This window comes from Pipistrellus kuhlii, unplaced genomic scaffold (genome assembly GCF_014108245.1).
Source record: "Pipistrellus kuhlii isolate mPipKuh1 unplaced genomic scaffold, mPipKuh1.p scaffold_m20_p_9, whole genome shotgun sequence".
NCBI classification, from domain to species: domain Eukaryota; kingdom Metazoa; phylum Chordata; class Mammalia; order Chiroptera; family Vespertilionidae; genus Pipistrellus; species Pipistrellus kuhlii.
In genome coordinates, this window is record NW_023425595.1 from 35914773 (window position 1) to 35934872 (window position 20100).

Genomic DNA, 20100 nt, shown 5'->3' on the forward strand with positions numbered 1-20100 from the left:
GGAGTCGGGGACAGGCGGTGTGTCTGTGGCGGGGGGGGGGGGGGGGGGGGAGGCTCCTGGCCACACCAGGTGTGTAGGGCGAGCCCCCTTGGGGTGAGGAAATGACCACCCAACTGTAGTGACCATCCCGGGGGTGCCACAGCAGTCAGTTCAACAAAGGCTGCAGCCCCCGTCCCAGACCCAGTTTGAGTCTGGTTGCTCCGAAGGGCTTGGCTCAGACCTTCAAGTCTGTCCGGGAGCGGACGCCTGGCAGCACTTCACACTCTTTTTTTTTTTTTTAATATATATATATATATATATTTTTTTTTAAATATATTTTATTGATTTTTTACAGAGAGGAAGGGAGAGGGATAGAGAGCTAGAAACGTCAATGAGAGAGAAACATTGACCAGCTGCCCCTTGCACACCCCCTACCGGGGTTGTGCCCGCAACCAAGGTACATGCCCTTGACCGGAATTGAACCTGGGACCTTTCAGTCCGCAGACCGACGCTCTATCCACTGAGCCAAACCGGCTTCGGCCGCACTTCACACTCTTAAAAGCCCACCTGCACCCCTCCCCGTGTGGGGGGCACTGGCACCCCATTGTACAGTGGGCACTGGAGGCTCTGAGGGGTGACTGTCAGCTGGTAAGAGGGATGGGCAGGGATTGAAGCGGGTGTTCCTTGCTCCGTGCATCAGCTGGCCCTGACTGTCCCCCCCCTCCCCCTGGCTTTAGAAACGGGTCCCGGAAGTACCCCCCACACCTGGTGGAGGTGGAGGCCATCCAGCACAAAACCACCCAGATATTCCACAAGGTCTACTTTCCCGACGACACCGATGAGGTGAGGGCCCTGGCTGCTGGGTGTGTGGACGGCCCCCAGACACCTTCATGAATGCCCTCGGGCACAGGGAGCAGCCCGAGGCCCCCCTCCGCCATCCCCACCTTTGCCCCTTCCTCCCGCCCCTCATGGAGTCAGAGCTCAGCCAGGCGGCCACAGACGCCTGGTCAGGAGCCCCGGGTTCCGGTCCAACCTCCCGCCCGTGAGCAGCTTCCTGGAGAAGGTCCCCTCCCGCCCGCGGAGGAGGCCCTGCCTGGGAACCAGCCGCCTTCCCCCTGGAGCTGAGCTCCGTGCGGGGCCCCTCCCCGGGCCAGCTCTGCTCCTGTGGCCCTGAGCCCACATTCCTCCCTCCCTCCCCCCACCTGGCCTGATTGGGGGTCCTCACCACCCTGGTCCCCTTGTCCAAAGGTCCCTTTTGTCAGTGTCTTCCTGTCCCGCCCCTTCGGCCAGGCTGCCTCCTGGTGTCCACTCCTGACCCATCTCAGCACAGCGTCTCGTTCAGATCAATGAGTCCAACATTGAAACTTCCCGCCGGAAAAGCAGTTTTAAAACTTGTATGGAGACTAGAGACTCAGAAATGCCCAGCAGGATGCCAGACACAAGCACAAAACGCTCTAAGACTCTTTTCTGTCCCCTCCCACCACCCTCCTCCGTCCATCCAAACTCCCCAGGCTCTGCCGTCCCAGAGGCTCCTGACCAGGCGTCTGTGGCCTCCGGACGGAGCTGACTCCACAGGGCGGAGGCAGGGGCAAACGTGGGGATGCGGAGGGGAGGCCTGGGTCGCAGCCCATTCTGGGCTGTTTTCCCCTTCTTTTCTCCTCCCCCTTTTTCTGAAATTTGCTCTCCTCCTCCTCCTGTCTCTCTCCTTCCAATCACCCCACGCCCTGCCCCTGTCCTCTGCGCTCCCTCCACCGTCACTCAGGCCTGCTCAGCAGGCCCAGGGCTCTGAGGCCCAGGCCGAGTCCTGCTCAGGGGAGGACATGATCTGGGAAGACACAGACAGGACTTAGCTGCCTTGTTCTTTTCTTTTCTTTCTTTCTGTTCTTTAAAATATATTTTATTGATTTTTTACAGAGAGGAAGGGAGAGGGATAGAAAGCTAGAAACATCGATGAGAGAGAAACATCGACCAGCTGCCTCCTGCACACCCACCACTGGGGATGTGCCAGCAACCAGTGTACATGCCTGTGACTGGAATCGAACCCGGGACCCCTCAGTCCCCAGGCCAACGCTCTCTCCACTGAGCCACACTGGTTTCAGCGCCCTGTTCTTTTCTTAAATGCTGTGCCTAGCTCAGGACCCGGGGGGAGGGGAGGGGTCGGTCTAGTTGGAGGCACAGCCAGAGCCAAGTGAGCCCCCTCCCCCAGGCCTTCGAGGTGGAGTCCAGCACCAAGGCCAAGGACTTCTGCCAGAACATCGCCGCCCGGCTGCTCCTCAAGTCCTCGGAGGGCTTCAGCCTCTTTGTCAAAATTGCAGACAAGGTGGGTGGTGAGTCTTTGCCTGCTGTCTGTCTGTTGGTCTGTCGGTGTGTCGGTGTGTCGGTTGGGACATTTGCTGAAGCCATAGCAGCTCATGGGGCAGGAGGGGGAGGAGACAGGAGGGAGGTGAGAGAGAGAGAGAGGAAGAGAGAGGTGCTCTTGTATGTGCATTCCGCTGTGCCTGTCTCCTTCCTGCATCCGGTGTGCCCCTTACCGGCAGCAGCTGCCCCGAAATCTTTCCTCCGAGGCCCTGCCCCTCACCCCAGCACACGTGCACGCCCAGATTTGACTTAACCGCTCCCTCAGCTGCCCGCTGAGGCCAATTGATCCTTAAAATGACCCTTGAAGAGAGGGCAGTCCGCCCCACCTGACAGGTCACAGAGCCTGGGCTGAGGACGGTTGTCTCAGGTCACACAGAAGGAAGGGGCTAGATCTAGGGGGTCTGCCTCCAAAGCGCAGGCCTCTGCCACTGCCCCACGTTGCTCCCCCTTCTCTGCCCACGGGTCAGGGCCCCTCCCCCGGGGAAGGCTTCCCTGACCAGCGCGGGCCGATAGGTGCTCCCTCCCCTTCGCTCCAGCTCCCTGGGCGTTCATGTCTGTGTCCTCACTTCATGGCTGTCCCTGTGCCTGAGCCTGGGGACGCAGTGAGGTCCTGGACCTCGCATCGCGTAGAGCCTGCGGGAGGAGCAGGACGCGGATGCCAGGGAATGTGCCAGGCAGGGCCTGGGCCTCGTTCTCAGCCTTTTCCCCGGGGCCCGGGCAGCGTTCGGTAGATCTTTGCTGAATGGCGGGAGGGAGTGGCGGTCCCTCTGCGCAGGCTGTGTTCGGGGGACAGCAGGCGCGGTCGGGCGGGGTGAGGCTGGCACACGGACACCCCTCTGGCTGCCAGACGGGGTCTGTGGAGAAGGGCCCCCAGGTCCTGGGGTGGGAGAGCCAGAAGACAGTATTGCTCCAGCTAAAACGCGGACTAGCATGGCCATGTCCGTTAGGTCATCAGCGTGCCTGAGAATGACTTCTTCTTTGACTTTGTCCGACACCTGACAGACTGGATAAAGAAAGCACGGCCCGTCAAGGATGGTAACGCGAGGCTGGGCCCTGGGTGCACCCGAGGCCCGGCGCAGGGCGGGGCTGGCTCCGTGTCCTGCCTGGAGGCCCAGCTCCGAGGCCCCGGCTGGGCGGGGGCTGGGCACACCTTGGACGGGGACCCTCTGGGTGACCCCGGGCTGCCCTCCGCTGCAGGGATCGTGCCCTCGCTCACCTACCAGGTGTTCTTCATGAAGAAGCTGTGGACCACCACGGTGCCGGGGAAGGACCCCATGGCGGACTCCATCTTCCACTATTACCAGGTGAGCTGTGCCTCCATGTGCTGCGAGCGGGCTGTGGGCTTGTGGGGCGGAGGCCTGCTGTCCTCGCTGGGCGGGGCTGTGCCGGCACAGCCCAGGAGAGACATTTGTCACTCACTCTCTTCTGGGATGTTCTTCTCTCGGGTCTTTTCCTCTTTACCTGCTGAGCTTTTGGCTGTGAATTCAATCATCGGGTGTGTCTCTCCCCCCCCCCACCCCATTACACTTTACATTCAATATTGCTTTGTATTAGCTTCAGGTGTTCTGTGTGGTGGTTAGTCATATGCTTTACACAGTGTTCTGTCCAGTATTTTCAGCACCCACTGGCGGCATGCCTAGTAAACGCAGTGTGATTGACTGTATTTCCTATGCTGTCCTTTAGACTCCCATGACTGTTCTGTAACTGCCAATCTGTACCTCATCCCTTCACCCTTTCCACCCCGTCCTCTAATCTCCACCCCTCTTGCAATCATCAGCCTGTTCTCCGTATTTATGAGTCTGTTTCTATTGGTTTATTTTGTTCTTTAGATTCCATATGTAAGTGAAATCATATTTACCTTTCTCTGACTGCCTTATTTCACTTAGTATAATACCCTCATTCATGCTATCACAAATGTGTGATTTCTTTTGGACCGAGTAATATTCCATTGTGTATATGTACTACAGCTTTTTTATTCCATTGTCTGTTGATGGGCACGTGGGTTGCTTTCATAACTTGCTTATTGTAAATAACACTGCTGTGAGCACAGGGGTGCATATATTCTTTCAAATTAGTGTTTTGAGTTTCTTTGGATATAATACCCTGAAGTAAAATTGCTGGTCATAAGGCAATTCTGTTTTTAATTTTTTTGAGGAATCTCCGTGTTTTCCATGAATCATCTTATCTTAAGGGAAGTCTTCCCTGTCCCTGAGACTTTATCAAGACACTTGGTTCTATGTTCTCATAGCATTGGGAATATTGCCTTCAAAGATTGGAACTGTACGTTGATTTGATGTGATAGTGTCTGTTCTTTCTTTGACTATAAGTTCAATGAGAGTAAGGAGGATATATGTTGTTGCTTATAGAGCTAGGCTCATAATTGATGCTCAATAAATAGGTGTTGGCTTGATGGGTGGGTGAATGAATGGGAGAAGGATGGATGGTAAATGAATTTTTGAATTGGATATCGGTGAGTGGATGGGTGAATGGGTAAGTGGGTAGGAGGGTTGGTAGGTGGATGGATGAACAAATAGGGAAATGAATGGGAAAGAGAAGTGTGGGTAGACCCATGTGGCTGGGTAGATGGATGGATGAATGGGTATAGATGGGCAGGCAGGTGGTAGGGTGGATGAGTGTGTGAGTGAGTACATGAAAGGGTGGGTGGATCATCACTGACTCGGGTTTCTGATTTGCCCTGTGTCCTCGGCCAGCCTGCATTTCCCTGTGCTTTAAACAAGAGAGCTGGAAGGCTCTAGGAGCCCTTTAGAGGACTCATCTTTGCTTTTGAGTTACCCGTCATCCTCAGTTACTCTGGTTCTGGGTCTGGAAGTTCAAGGTGGGGAACGGGCTGGTGCCGCTGATGAAACCAGCCAGTCTGAGGGATCAGTGGAAAGAGGCCGGCAGCCTGAGAGGCTTTTCCCATGGAAGGACAGGCCGGGGCAGTCTGCGGAACCCTCTCAGGCTCTGCATTTTTGAAATGGGACTGCTCATCTTGCTGTACTGTTAGGAGGGGCAGTGACATACTATTCACATGCAGCTCTGTTTTGAACTGCAACGTGCTGAATCTGTGCGGGCACAATCGCTGCTGTCCTGCCATCTCCCCTTGAGGAGGCGGGAGAAGCGGGTGGACCGGCCTCAGGGGGGTAGGGGAGGAGTCCCTGCCTCCTCGTGACTTGCTCCGTCTCTGGCAGGAGTTGCCCAAGTATCTCCGCGGCTACCACAAGTGCACTCGGGAGGAGGTGCTGCAGCTGGGAGCGCTCATCTACAGGGTCAAGTTCGAAGAAGACAAGTCCTACTTCCCCAGTATCCCAAAGCTGCTGCGGGAGCTGGTGCCCCAGGACCTCATCCGGCAGGTCTCACCTGACGACTGGAAGCGGGTGAGCATGGGGGAGGCAGTGGGGATAAGGTCCCCACAGTGGGTCTCCGGGCACCCCGGGGGCCAAGGGACAGCCAGCCGCCCGGGGTGGTGTCTCCTGTGGCCCCACGTGTGACAGCGTCACGCCCCCTCCCCCGTTCCCTCTCCACTTGCGTTAGTCTCCAGTCTTTCAGGCAAAGGAGTCAGGCAGAGGCCACGTCGCAATACTTGTCCCTGTCTTGTTACCGTGGTTCCTGTGATGACTGTGGTGTCCGGGCTTTACTTGATTGCTCCTCTTTGGCCTGCTTGCTTGGGAGGAAGGAAGGGCAGGAATCCATTCACTGGGACAAGGAGGCAGGTCCTCACAGCTCCAGGACCCCGTCCCATGCCTGGCCCTCCACGGCCCATGACAGCTGCTGGCAGAGCAGATGGGGCAGGAGGGAGGGGAGGGGACTGACCAGCCTCCCCCTGCAGTCCATCGTCGCCTACTTCAACAAGCACGCGGGGAAGTCCAAGGAGGAGGCCAAGCTGGCCTTCCTGAAGGTCATCTTCAAGTGGCCCACCTTCGGCTCAGCCTTCTTCGAGGTGAAGGTATGCTGTGGGCAGTTTCTCAGAGAGGAGGGAAGAGGGAGGGAGGAGGGAGATGGGAGATGGGGAGCGGGGCTGAGAGGACAGACTCCTCCCCAGACTGTGGGGAGCAGCGGCGGCCTCTGCTGCCTGCCCTGGAAAGGAGGAGAGCCTGGGACTGTCTCAGCCAGGTGTGCCGGCTGAGTGCTGAGCCCCGGGCTCAGTTCTGGGACACAGAGGACACAATCGCTGCTGTCCTGCCCTATGCCATCTCCCAGCCTGGCAGGGGGAGCAGGTGTGTACACAGGCCAGAATCTCGGAGGATAATCTGTGGGGCGCTCTTATCAAGGTGGCATGGCAGGGCTGCAGGCACCCTGCCCCCCGGCACGGAGTTGGCAGGACAGGTCAACTCAATCCCAGCTGAGCGTCTTTATTCTGCCCCTAGTGCACACAGCTTTTCCTGCTCTGGGTCCCCACCTGACTGTTTCCTACTCTCTTTATTAGCAAACTACGGAGCCAAACTTCCCGGAGATCCTCTTAATTGCCATCAACAAGTATGGGGTCAGCCTCATCGATCCCAGGACCAAGGTGAGCAGAGACAGGGCAGAGCAGGCAGGGGCAGGCTGCTGTCTGCACCCCTTAAAAAGCCCCCACAGCCTCTGCCCTCACGTCACCTGTCCTCATGGCCACACATCTTGAGAGGCCATCTACTTCCTGACCCTCATCTGCTCCATCCAAACGACTCCGCTGAGTTACTAACACCTGTTACTAAACCAGGCGACTCCTCTTAGTGCTTGCCTTTCAGCATCATTGGACGCTACCAACTCGTCTCCTTCCCACATGCTCTCTGGCTGCGTGGGCAGCATGGCAGGCTGTGCTGGGGTAACTGATGCTCGTATTTATGGGCCCAGCAGCCCTCACCCAGGGGAGCAGGAAGCACACCCTACCACGTGCACAGGACAGCTGCGCTGTGGGTGCCAGTGACCCCGTCTTCCTCTCGGGTCCATGTGCCCCGTTTGCCTGGTTTTCCTCTCAGACCATCTGTGGGTTTCCTCTCTATCCAGCCCATATCACTGTGGTCCCCAAGGTTCTGTGCTGTCCTCTTTTCTTTTTAATCTTTATTGTTGAAAGTATTACATACGTCCTCCTTTCCCCCTTCTAGCCCACCCTTGTCCCCCACCATCATCTTTTTGTCTCTTTCCTCAGACTTCCCCTGGACTCTCTCACCCAGGACCAGTTTCAGTTCCTTTAGGTCTCCGACATTTCCACTTCCAGTCCCATATCCCAGCGGTCTCCCGACTCCCTTGGGTGTCTCGCCTGCTGGTCCCAGCCAAGGCGTGGAGCGGGAAGGCACCTGCCCCCACTCCAGCGCCCAGGCAGAGCTAGCCTCCCCCTCCTGCTCATTTTCCCAGGGCCCGAGGCCTTCCTCTGGGTGGTGTCTGTGGGCTGGAGCTGAAGGGAGTGAGGCCAGAGGGCCCAGGTTGTGCAGCTTCAGACTTTCTGCTCCCCACAGGACATCTTGACCACACACCCCTTCACCAAGATCTCCAACTGGAGCAGCGGCAACACCTACTTCCACATCACCATTGGGAACCTGGTGCGCGGGAGCAAGCTGCTCTGCGAGACGTCACTGGTGAGAGCTCATTTCCGGGCCTGGTGGGCGCCCCTGCTGCACCGCAGCTTCAGCCCCTCTCCAGGCCCGGGGCCAGGACCAAGAGTCAGGTTGGGGCCAAGGTCAGGTCATTTTGAGGCTCAGCTTAGGTCTGGGGGAAGAGGCTTAATCAGGGGCCGAGGAACAGACACCTCCTGCAATGACTATTGTTTGAGTGCCTTTAGTACCTGGGGATTGAGTCTTCAACTCTGAGTTTAATATAACCATTAGCAATGAGGCCTCCTGGACTCAATGTCCAAGGTACAGCTTCACGTGTAGTCTTGAGTCATTCTCGGAGGTAGGCTTCCAGGATGGAGGGCCCACAGGCTAGGCCTTCGTGTGGGGTCATACAGCTTAGAACCGGAGACATCTGCCCGGGTGAATCCCAGGCCCTCCGCTGTGCAGCTGGGGAGACCGAGTCCAGAGTGGACCGAGAGTTGCCTTGTGCAGGGTTCTGCTCCTGCACTGCCCCGGCAGCTGTGTCTGGGAACTGGCCCTGTTCTTTGCACTGTATATCACCTTGCTACTGTTTCCAGGGCTACAAGATGGATGACCTCCTGACTTCCTATATCAGCCAGATGCTCACGGCCATGAGCAAACAGCGGGGCTCCAGGAGTGGCAAGTGAACAGTGTGGAGGTGGCACTGGCTCTGTGCCTGCGCCTCAGGTGGCAGCTGGGGGAAGACCTTTGCCATCGGGCAGGGAAGCTGGGCTGGCCAGCCACCAGTGACAGCACCAGCTTGGACTCCGGTCCTCCTTCCAGGGAGGTGGCCTTGCTGGGGTGCAGAGCACCCTTCCACCACCCCTGACGCCCGCAGGTAGGATTTGGTCCTGGCTGTGGCCTTCCCTTTAAGAGCCTGTGCTCCGTGCAGGCTTCTCTCATCCCAGACCAGCCCGGCCATGTGACCTCCTTTGGCTTTGTGTACCGCTGGGACCGGGAATCAAGAGGACACCCTCGTTCATCCTGGGAGCAGCCAGACCAAACCAACTGAATCAAGAACATTCTGACACCTAAGGACTGGACTGGTTGAAGTCCCGTAAGTCCAGGACCCTCAGCTGGGGTGGAGGAGGCGGACCACTTTTCTATATTGCAGTGTGAGTGCTGAGCCCCTGCTTTCCTAACCAACTCAGGTCATAAAGCTCGTGTTCCACCTTCTGGCCCGAGAGTGTCTCTTGAGGGAAGGGAAGGAGGGAAAGAGTCTGGGGACAGGGCCCTGTTGGCTGGTACCTCTCTCCTTGGTCTCTGTGTACAGGGCCACGCTGGTCTGGGCTTGGGGATAGAGGTGTCTGTGTCCAAGATGTGCTTGAAAGAGACTTAAAGGGACTGGCTGAGACCAGGGCAGAGAGCAGAGAAATGCTGGGCCTCAGCCTGGGAGGTGAGGACCTAAGTGTGGGCAGAAGGTCAAGGGGGGACTGGCTTCTGAGCCTTCACCAGGGCCAGTGGAGCCAGAGTGGCCCGGAATCCTGCCAGATATATCTCCTTGGTTCATTAAGAAATCACTGAGAACCCCAAGAACAATGTCTTTTTGGGTTAAATCCCTATACCCAGTGGGTGCCTGTAAAATGCTACTTTGTCACCAGGATGGACCAACCAAGTTTGGCCATGACCTGGGCAAGTCTGGGGCTGAGGGCTCAGGCAGGGACGGTGTGATTTGGGGCTGTGCCCGGGCTGAATGCCTAGAGAGGTAATAGGGGAGAATCCCCTCGCAGTGGGTGTTTGTGATCTGCCTCAGGGTCCCCCTGAAACTTCAGCAGAGCCAAGTCCTGCTTGCCCTCACACACCCAGCTGTTTAGGGTCTAGGTGCCCAACTGACCCACAGGGAGTACTATTCCTGTTCTCCGCAGCAGCCTGTGGGAGAGGAAGGGGTGGCTGTGGAAACAGGCCCCAAATCATAGCCCTGCCTTCTGGGACGGCCATGTGGCTGCCCTGGTGTCCAGGGGGAAGGGAGCTGCCCGGTCTGCCCCTACACCGCCGTCGTATAGATGGGGATACTGAGGCCCAGAGCAGCGTGAATAGGTGATGGAACTCAGTTCACTGCTTCTAACATTGGGATCCCAGACAGAAGGCGCTCCCTGCTTGTTCTAAGTTGTAGTTTCCCTTCAAGGACAAAGGCCATTGGATGCGGATGGAATTACGCCCATCTTTCCATTGGGGAATCAGCCAATAGCAGACTATTAGGAAGCATCATCCCACTTCACACTAGGTCACAAAGAGTGCATGTGGATAAAATCTTTGTCCCTAACGTACCCAGGCCACCTTTAATTTTCTGACTCAGGATGGCATCCCTGTTGCACGCATCCGTCTTTGTCAGCCCGAGCCATCACAGAAGGGTCCAAAGAATACATAATCCACTTACCTTCTGCATTCCTGAAAGGTTGCCTTTATTTACATGCTGAAGTTCACCACAGCTGCTCCATTAGCAGGGACTACTATGGGTTAGGATGAGAAAAACCCCGCAGCATCCAGGGAAGAATGCGCTCCAGCTCCAAGACCACAACAGTTGTTTTCCCTCTTGCCTAAACCCTGGAGCTGCATCCTTTATAGCAGCTTCATGGAGCTTCCAGTGCTCTCCACACTCCTTTCCTGACCACTCCCCAGCATCACCACCCTTAGGCACAGAGGAGGAGGACTAGAAGGGGGCAAGATGTGGCTAATTCTTTGAAGAGAGCCAGAGGGGGACATGTTGGATGTGGTGGAAAATGTTGCAGAACCGATTCTTGGGAGTATTGAATTGTGGGAGTCTCTTTGGGTTGTGTTTCAGGGTAAGGAACATCTATGGAGGAAACTGCTGGTTCCTTTGCCTGGCACTGCAGTTTGGAGGGTGGCCTCTCTGTTGGCCTCCTAGGTAGTGCTGGGGTGGATTCAAAAGCCGCCTCGGTGGGCACCAGTTGTCTAAGGCCATCTGTAGCAGGTGTGGTTGCTTCCTGGACTGACTATGGTTCAATGTCTTTTATCTTAAACCTCAGGAGGGGCTGCTGGAGGCTCAGGGTTTTCCCCAACTTGGGAAGGTGGCGGCATGGTTACAACAAAATCTTCTATTTTCTCACTTGGTCTCCTTTCCAATCTCCTACTTCCAGTATCTGTGGGATAGAAAAGACAACACACAGAGCTCTCAAATGTCACTTCTCCAATCCTTGTAGGTCATGTAGTGAAATCCTTGTTATATTTAAAATGTTAGTCTCTCACTTACCATCTCAGGTTCTTTCCCCCAAGTTCTCCCTATCCCAGACTTTGTGCAAACTTTATCATGCTCATTCAATTCAGCATGCCGCTGGAACTGAAGAGTGTATTGTGTGAGGTCCCCGCTCCCTAGGGAAGCCCTCAGAAGACAGAAAGTAACATTCTCTTAAAGTTCATGCACTTCACAATCATTGCTTTAAAAAATGAACACAAGAAAAAAAGATAATGAACACTCCTCTATTAGGAGCTTTTTATGGTCTGAGACTTTGTCTTGCTTGCCACTAGATACACAGTGTTGTCACATAGTTAAGTACTCAAAAAATAATTTTTATTTAGCTGACTAATAGAAAAAATAGAAGGTGGAGATTTCTTCTAGCAACGGAGCTGGGAATTTGACGCTTACCAAAGACAAATTAAAAATTGGATAATATACAGAACCAAGAAAATATGTTAAATTATATAAAAATTTACAATAAGGGAGGAACTGTGGAGCCAAAATCTAGGAGTAAGTGAGAATCCAAAGTGGTAAGCCCAGAACTTGGTTATTTTTTTTACCGTGAATGTAATTTTAATCTTGAAGAAATAGCTGTACACATGAGCTTCATCTTCAATCAGAAGGAAGGGGATTTTTTATTGTTCTTGAGTAGAATTTGTAGGTTAACTGAATTTTAGAACAACAAATACCTTGGATATTAGGTTTTCTAATTCATGAATGTGGTGTATTGCTCTATTTATTTGGGTCTTTCTCTCAGCAAACATTCGTAGTTTTCAGGTTTTATGTTGTTATAAATGGTATTTAGATTTTTAAAAATGTACCAGTTACTCATTGGTAATATAAAGACTTACAATTAATTTCTCTGTATATTGACTTTATATCCTTAACCCATTTATTATTTTCAATAACCCACTTATTATTTTCAATATGTTTGATTCCTTAGAGTTCAATTAATTATATCTGCAAACCAGAAGTTTTATTTATTCCTTTATAGCTGTCATTTATCTTATTAAACTGGCTATGCTTTACAGCACAATGCTGAATAGAAGTTGTGAGAGCAGACATCCTTGCCTTATTTCTGATCTTACAGGGATAAAATTCATTGCTTCCTCATTAAAAATATCGGCAGTAGGCTTTTTGTAAATATATTTTATCAGATTGAGGAAGTTTAATCCCTATTTCTAGTTTGCCCAAATATTATAAAGGGATGTTGACTTTTTTTTTTTTTTTTTTAAATACCGTATTTTCAGGCGTATAAGACGACCTACTAATTTTACAGTTAAAACATAGGTTTAGGCCTATATTCGCTGTATAAGACTACCCCCCACTTCCGAGGCAACACCAGTTCTTTTTTTAATAGACCGCCTCTCTGACTCTGGCCAATCTGAGCAGGCTTTTTATGCATGCAAATTATACATGTTCTGTATAATTAATTTCTGTATAATACCGAAGCTACACTGTGTTCTAGTAAAAAGAACTGGTGTTACCTCGGAAGTGGGGCGTAGTCTTGTACAGCGAATATAGGCCTAAACCAATGTTTTAACTGTAAAATTAGTGGGTCGTCTTATACGCCAGAAAATACGGTATATTTTATTGATTTTTCACAGAGAGGAAGGGAGATAGAGAGCCATAAACGTTGATGAGAGAGAAACACCGACCAGCTGCCTCCTGCACAACCCCTATGGGGATGTGCCCGCAACCAACACATATGCCCCTGACTAGAATCAAACCTGGGACCTTCCAGTCCGCAGACTGATGCTCTACCACTGAGCCAAACCGGTTTCGGCAAATATGCTTTTGTCAAATATGCTTTTCCATTTTATTTTAATATGGGATTATAGTGATTAGTTTTTAAGTGATATATCCATCCTGCATTACTGGTGTAAAACTTACTTGATGTATTATCCTGTTTACTTGATTAATTCAATTTTGCTAGTATTTTGTTAAGAATTTTTATGTCTAAATTTGTAGATGATATTGATCTGTAAATTTTGTTCTTGTAATATCTTTGTGAAGTTTTATATAAGGACTTTTTATGGCCTTAAATATCAGCTATTAGTATATTTCTTAAATATCTGAATAACCAGTGAAACTCTTTGGGACCAAACTTTTCTTTCTGTTGAAGTTTTTGATATATGAATTTGATTTTGATAGTGGGTTATTACAAATTTCTATTTCTTTTTCTGTCGGGTCTGATAAGCTATATTTTAAGGAATTGTTCCCTTCATTTTGGTTGTCAAATTTAATGACATAAAAATGTTCATAATTTTCCTTTTTATGGCTAGGATCTAGGGATATACTCTTTTATTCATCATTCATTATATTGGCAACCTCTTCCTCTCCCTCCCTCTCCCCCTTCCCCCCCACACACATCTTGATGAGTTTATCAATATTATTAAACTTTTCAAAGGACTAACTTTGCACTGTTTTTGTTTTTCATTTCCTTTGGATCTTTCCTATTTTATTGATTGCTGCTATATTTAGAATTTCCTTTCTTTTACTTAGGAAAAATATACTCTTTTTATAGATCCTTAAGGTAGAAACTTAATCAATATTAAACCTTTCTTCCTTCTAACTTTTAAATTTTCCTGTATGTCCTGCTATTGTATATTCATTATCAATTACTTAAAAATATGTAATATCTATGATAAGTTCCCTTGTGATTTACTCCTAAATCAAAGGAATGTTAAAAAATACATTAATTTCCAATATTTAGAGGCTAATCTTGATATTTTATTAATATTTGTTTTTAACTTTGTTGTGGTACCAGAATATACTATTTAAGATCCAAATCTTTTGAAATTTATTTGAGACATGTTTTATGGCTTTTCATCTGGTCTATTTTGGTTAATATGTCATGTACATTTGAAAATATGGTATATTCTTCTAGTTGAGAATTTTGTTTTATATCAATGTGACTGAAATTGTTGATTTTTAAAACCCTTCTGATTTTTTTTGTGTGTGCTTATTTATTTCAAGTTCTGAAAGACTACTTATAAAATTTCCAACTATGATTTCTCTTTCACTTTTTGTGTCATGTGGTTTGAAGCTCTGATATTAAATGCATACACCATTTTATTTATAATGGCTTCCTGATATACTGACCTTTTCATCATTATGAAATCTTTGTTTCTAGTAATGTTCCATGTTTTGAAGTCTATTTTTTTTCCTGGTATTTCTTACTAGAGGCCCGGTACACAAATTCCTGCACAGGTGGGGTCCCTCAGCCTGGCCAACAATCAGGGCTGATTATCTGATCATGAACCCTGATCAGGGAGGGACTGTGGGAGGTTGGCCAGCCATGGGAGGATGGCTGTGGGAGCACACTGACCACCAGGGGGCAACTCCTGCATTGAACGTCTGCCCCCCCCCCCCCGGTGGTCAGTGCATGTCATAGCAACCGGTCATTCAGCTGACCGACTAGTCCTAACAGTCGCTTAGGCATGATATATCATTTTCCCCATCCTTTTACTTTGAATCTATTTGTGTCTTAAGTATTTCTTTTGTAGACCACATATGGTTGGGACTTGCTTTTTTTCTATTTGACAAGCTCTACTTTTAGTATTTGATCCATTTATATTCAATGTAATTAATAAAATGGCTGCATTTATGACTACGTGTTTCAAATTGTCTTCCCTCCCCCCTGTTATTTTGCTTCCTTTGTTCTTTTTATGACTCCATCTGCTATGAGATATATTATTCTGCTAACTTTGAAAAAGTAAGCTGCTATGTTGTGACAGGGCCCTATGACTAGGACCTGAAGGTGAACTCCAGGAGCTCAGGAAAAAACCCTGTCATCAGTGATCAAGAAAACAGGGACAGTTACAGCCCTACAATTCTAAGGAACTAAATTCTGCCAAAAAACAGTAAGAATGAAAGAGTACTCTTAAGTCTCAGCCAGGCCAACTCCTTGATTTTAGCCTGATGAGACTCTAAACAGAGTACTACCCAGCTAACCCATGCCTAAATTCCTGGCCCATAATTAAATTACTGAAAACCACTAACAAAAGAAATACTATAAAAGGCAATCAGAAGGGGACATCTCTAATACTTGCAACAATAAAGATAAAAATTTTAAATATCAGTCAGAGAAAAAAGACATATTAGAAGTAGAGGAACAAAGATAAGAAAATGAAAAAGCTATTTTTATCTTGGAAGACTTTTCGTAAGAATCTATATATTAGTAAGCCCTATCTGGTTTGGCTCAGTGGACAGAGTATCGGCCTACAAACTGAAAGGCCTCGGGTTCGATTCTAGTCAAGAGCATATACCTCGGTTGCAGGCTCCTCCCCAGCCAGGGCCCTAGTTGGGACTCAGACAAGAGGCAACCAACTGGTGTGTTTCTCTCACAGAGATGTTTCTGTCTCTCCCTCTGTCTTCCATTCCCTCTAAAACCAATGGGAAAATAGCCTCAGGTGAGGATTAACCAAAAAGGAAAAGAAACTATAGAAGACAGAAGACAAAGGACTGACTTCTTTAAAGTGCTGAAAAATGTATCCTAAATCTAGGAAGGTGCTGAATATCTCCTGGTGGCAGCAGCCACACATGCCCATCCCGCTGGTGCGTAAGGTGTGACATGTGGTTAGTATTGGGGGCTCTATTCTCCTCAACCTGAATGGATCTAGACTGAGGTTTTGGGTTCTGTCTAGTCTTCCAGGATTCTAAACTTGGTTTTAAGCATTCTAGCTTGTTTTTGTTTTTGTGTTTTTTTTTGTTTTTGTGTTTTTTTAAGTACTCAAACAGCCTTTTGATACCTTTTCTTTCTGCTTAGGTCAGACAAAATTGTTTTATGCAATAGGCAACTAAAAACTCTTAAACTGAAATATTCAACTTATTTTCTATTCACCTTTTATCATTTTCACATGAAGGGTGTTGGTATCAAGTTAACTGAGTACTTTTTCTAAGGCATTATAGCCACTTCATTCAGTGTATACATATCTTCAAATTTTCCTTCAAAATCTCTCCCATCCATGATTTCCTCACTTCTTTTCATTTTTTTTTGTCTCCGTTAATTATGGGCTGAATTGTGTGCCCCCCAATTCACATGTTGAAGCCTTAACCCCAGTGCCTCAAAATCTAAACTATACTTGGAGATAAAGCCTTTAAAGAGTTTATTAAAATAAGGCCATGAAGGTGGGCAATAATCCAATCTGCCTGAAGAAGAGAGAATTTGGAGACAAGTAGAAGCACTAAAGATGTGTGTGTGCGCACAGAGGAAAGACTGTGTGAGGACACAGCAAGAAGGTGGCTATCTGCAAGCCAAGGCCAGGGGCTCAGAAGAAACCAAACCTGGTGACACACTGGTCTTGAAGTTCTAGCCTACATAAGTGTGAGAAAATAAACTTTCGTTGCTTAAGCCACCAGCCTATGATATTTTGTTATGGCAGCTTTAGTTTATTCATGCAACTACTGACAATCAGAAGGTATCTAGAATACAGCCCTCAGACTTCTTAACAGCCAGTAGAGTGATCGTCTTAAGATTCATGTAACTCAGAGTTACTTGAGGATTCTCTTCCCCTCAAGAGATTTGGACAATCTTGGTTTGAACCTTCAGTTTCACGTATAAATGGCTTCCATTTAATTTATTCAAATTTCTAAACGTGTTTTTTTTAGAGTCCCTGTGGATCTATTCCTGACTCTTTTTCAATCATCTACCACTGGTGTATAGCATCTCAGGAGCTTCACCACCATCCCCAAGATATTAAATTAATTCGTGATTTTGTGACTGTTTTACTTAAGGTTCCAGAAACTGTGAAAGAAAATAGTATCAGGTACTGCACAGTCCTCTGCCTTCTAGTTGGTTTTCCTTTTGACACTGAACTGGCTTCCCAAAGCAGTAACCATGTGATTATCGCCACAACCTTTTGAAAGTTAAATCTAGCTTCCCCTTCTCTTACTGGATCTATCTCCCTTCCTCAGCACCTGAGTTCCGCTTAATATTTAATAAATTACTCCGTTATTCCATCCCTTCTACACAGAAACCTAGCATATTGCTCCCTTGTTTGAAACTCATTTGCCATCTCCTGACTGCTTATATGCTGAGCTGAGACTCTAGTCCAGGGGTCCTCAAACTTTTTAAAGTGGGGGCCAGATCACAGTCCCTCAGAGAGCTGGAGGGCCGGACTATATGAACTACTAATTCCTACTGTAACACCTTGGCTGCGCTCACTGCCCAAAAAACCTGGCGGGCCGGATCAGACTCCTCTGCGAGCCGTAGTTTGAAGACGCCTGCTAGTCCATCATTTCAGGATCTCTGTGGTGTTACCCCACCCCACTTCCCAACACACATTACCCACTATTGGTGTCAATAGCTCTACTTTTGTCTGCTTCCTCACTGTTCTCTGTGGGCCAACCCTCTGCTCTCTGGAGTCAACCTCCATTTTTTTCAATTATCTTCAGCCCTTCGCAGGGTGTTTGGCACAAAGTGAGAACTCAAGAACTGTGTGATGAATAAAGTTTTGAAGAAATAAAAAATACCATGTTCAACATCTCCTATGGGGTCTCTGCTTAAGAGAATGAAGCCCAAAATGCGCCCGATGTCAAGGGCCCTCCAGAATCTGTGCCCAGCTACACTTCTCAATTTTCCCTGGTCCCCACCCCTCCATATCTGACTCCCTCAGCATTTGTCGTGACATGAAAAGCAGACCCCACATTCTCTAGAGCACATGTGTCAAACACAAGGCCCACAGGCCTAATCCGCCCTGCCAGGCCTTGCAATGTGGCCCGCACCGCGCTGTCATCACTGCACTCCGCTGTGTTTCCATCACAATGACAGTTTATGACTGTTCAGTAAACCATTCGGCCCGCGATTTAGGCTGGATTTTAGATTTTGGCCCCTTCTCTGATTGAGTTCGACACCCCTACTCTAGAGTAATGGGTAGCAGTGAGGTAGGCCCCCAACTTTACCTGTGTAACTGCTGGTTCTTTCGAAGACTTGTTCTCTTAGGTCCTCTTTCCACCTGGAAGGAAGCAGACTATCCATGAATCTTGGATAACAATATAATAATCCAAAAATAACAATATTCCAAGGTAGTGGCCAAAAATCACAATAACCCAAGGCAGTAGTCAAAAAAGAATAATAATCCAAGGCAGTAGCCAGAAAAGAAATATTATCCAGTAAAATTCTCACTTCAGCAGAGGATTTGTAGTTTTCCCTTTGAAGGGTAACTCACAAATAAGAAATGGTTGGCATGATTAGGTCTATAAAACCTTGGTCTCCTCTAGCTAAAATTCTTCTAGTTGGATATTTCCTCTCACCTTGAAACTTGTAACCATGTAGCACTATCCCTGCATGGATTCTGGCATGCCATTTTCTTAGATGAAGACTATGGTCTAGAAAAGGACAATGATTTTCCCAGGGTCACCCTGCAACTAAGGGGAAAACCCAGGGCTAAAACCCAGGCTTTCAGGTTTGTGAACTTGCTGTTAACACAGCGTCCTGCTATGTCCAGCTTTGTGGAAGGTGGGAAGATGGAGGCACTTGTTCGTGACAACCTTCAGCTCCGTCCTCTCCCAAGTGATCCACACTGAATCTGTGGTCACTGAGCATCAGTGACAGTCCTTATCCCTAGAATATTGTCTTATGCTGAAGAGGAGGAAGGACTGTGATGAGCTACAGGCAACATGAGAAGAAATGAAGGGTTCAGATTACTAACTCTGTCTTCCTGAGAACTTCCCATGAGAGATGGATTTTAGGAAAAATGTTAACTGTTTTTTTTGTTTTGTTTTGTTTGTTTTTGCTCAACTTCTCAAAGGAACCATTTGTACTTTCATTTTGGGGAAAATTCATTTAAAATCACAAACATATGCTTACCAATGAAAATAAAATATGGCGATAATGAAAACTGCAGAAACACAATCCAGGAGAACCCACAGGAACACATAGTACTTAGGTGTCTGCAAAGAAGAAAACAAACTACAGTCCACGAACTGTTGGAAGGGATTTTAGGTCAGATGGGCCAAGCCCCTGGCTCTGCTGTCAGGGCTGGGGATGGAGTGGAGGGGAACAAACCAGAAGGAAGCTGTTTGATTGGTGATCTCTCACACACACACACACACACACACACACACACACACACACACACACACTACCTGCTGCTATCCTAACAATCACCCTTCCAAGTGGGGAGTGGCTCTACAAGGGATGAAACTTCACACTCTTCATTTCCCTTGACATGCAACACAGAGGCCTGAGGGAGTCCCAGAGAAATCACATGGCAAGTGGGCTCTGGACCTAGGACCGTAGTCCATGTCCCAGCTCTCTGTGTTTCCATGGCACGGCTTCTCAAGCCTGGCTGTGCATCCAAATCCACCTGGGCAGCTTTCAGTATACCGGTTCCTGGGTCTCCCTACAGACCTCAGCAATTAGAACTCCTGCATTTTTATCAAGTTCCCAGATGATACTGAAGCACCTCGTCTGTGAGCCAGCAGTTAGGGATCTTTGTTCTATATCACGATGCTTCAAGTAAGGTTGAAATTATAATTCGTCCTTACCTAACATGTCCCCTGCTCCACACTCCTTGCCTGAATCACCTCATGCTACAACTCCAGCTCCTGGGGCCTCTTGTGTGAGTTTTCTAATTCCCTGGTTTGATCCTCCCTTTCTTCCTCCATGTTCCCCCTCCAATTTTACTTCATGCTGCTGGGGCTGGCACTTTTTATTCTTTCTTAGGCCATTCCCCAACCTATCTCAAGGTCTTTCCTTTGACTGAATAATGATATTAATAAAAAACACTAATGATCATGATAATAACAACAACAACTAACAATTAGTGAACATTTACAGGAGCTAAGGAAGTATTCTAAGCACTTTAAGGATATTTTCACATCTAATTTTCACACCAGCCCTAGACAAGTGTAGTAGAAGCTCTTAACTAACTTCCACTAAACTAAGGCTCTTAACACCTTCTGGAAACCGGACTGACTGATGCACTGGCCTACTCCAGGATGCCCACCCCATGAGCATCACCAAGCAAAACCAAGAATAAGTTGTTCTTGTGCCTCAAATGGCTTAGA

General features: G+C 48.7%; 2 protein-coding genes across 3 annotated transcripts in view; one reads left to right on the forward strand and one right to left on the reverse strand.

Moving 5' to 3' along the window:
- The window catches only part of MYO7A (myosin VIIA), an 82970-nt gene extending 71636 nt beyond the window's left edge, over positions 1-11334 (forward strand). For both annotated transcript variants that reach the window (XM_045577413.1, XM_036428526.2), the window contains exons 41-49: positions 717-822; positions 2186-2299; positions 3285-3372; positions 3535-3641; positions 5529-5714; positions 6167-6283; positions 6764-6847; positions 7773-7892; positions 8447-11334. In XM_045577413.1, coding sequence (XP_045433369.1) covers positions 717-822; positions 2186-2299; positions 3285-3372; positions 3535-3641; positions 5529-5714; positions 6167-6283; positions 6764-6847; positions 7773-7892; positions 8447-8536 — 1012 coding nt within the window. In that variant the 3' untranslated portion in view covers positions 8537-11334. The remainder of the gene's footprint in view (positions 1-716; positions 823-2185; positions 2300-3284; positions 3373-3534; positions 3642-5528; positions 5715-6166; positions 6284-6763; positions 6848-7772; positions 7893-8446) is intronic.
- A 6616-nt stretch (positions 11335-17950) lies between these two features.
- GDPD4 (glycerophosphodiester phosphodiesterase domain containing 4) overlaps positions 17951-20100 on the reverse strand; it is a 73024-nt gene continuing 70874 nt past the window's right edge. Inside the window, exons 12-13 of the mRNA XM_045578147.1 lie at positions 18899-18981; positions 17951-18044 (exon numbers count right to left, since the gene is read on the reverse strand). Coding sequence (XP_045434103.1) covers positions 17951-18044; positions 18899-18981 — 177 coding nt within the window. The remainder of the gene's footprint in view (positions 18045-18898; positions 18982-20100) is intronic.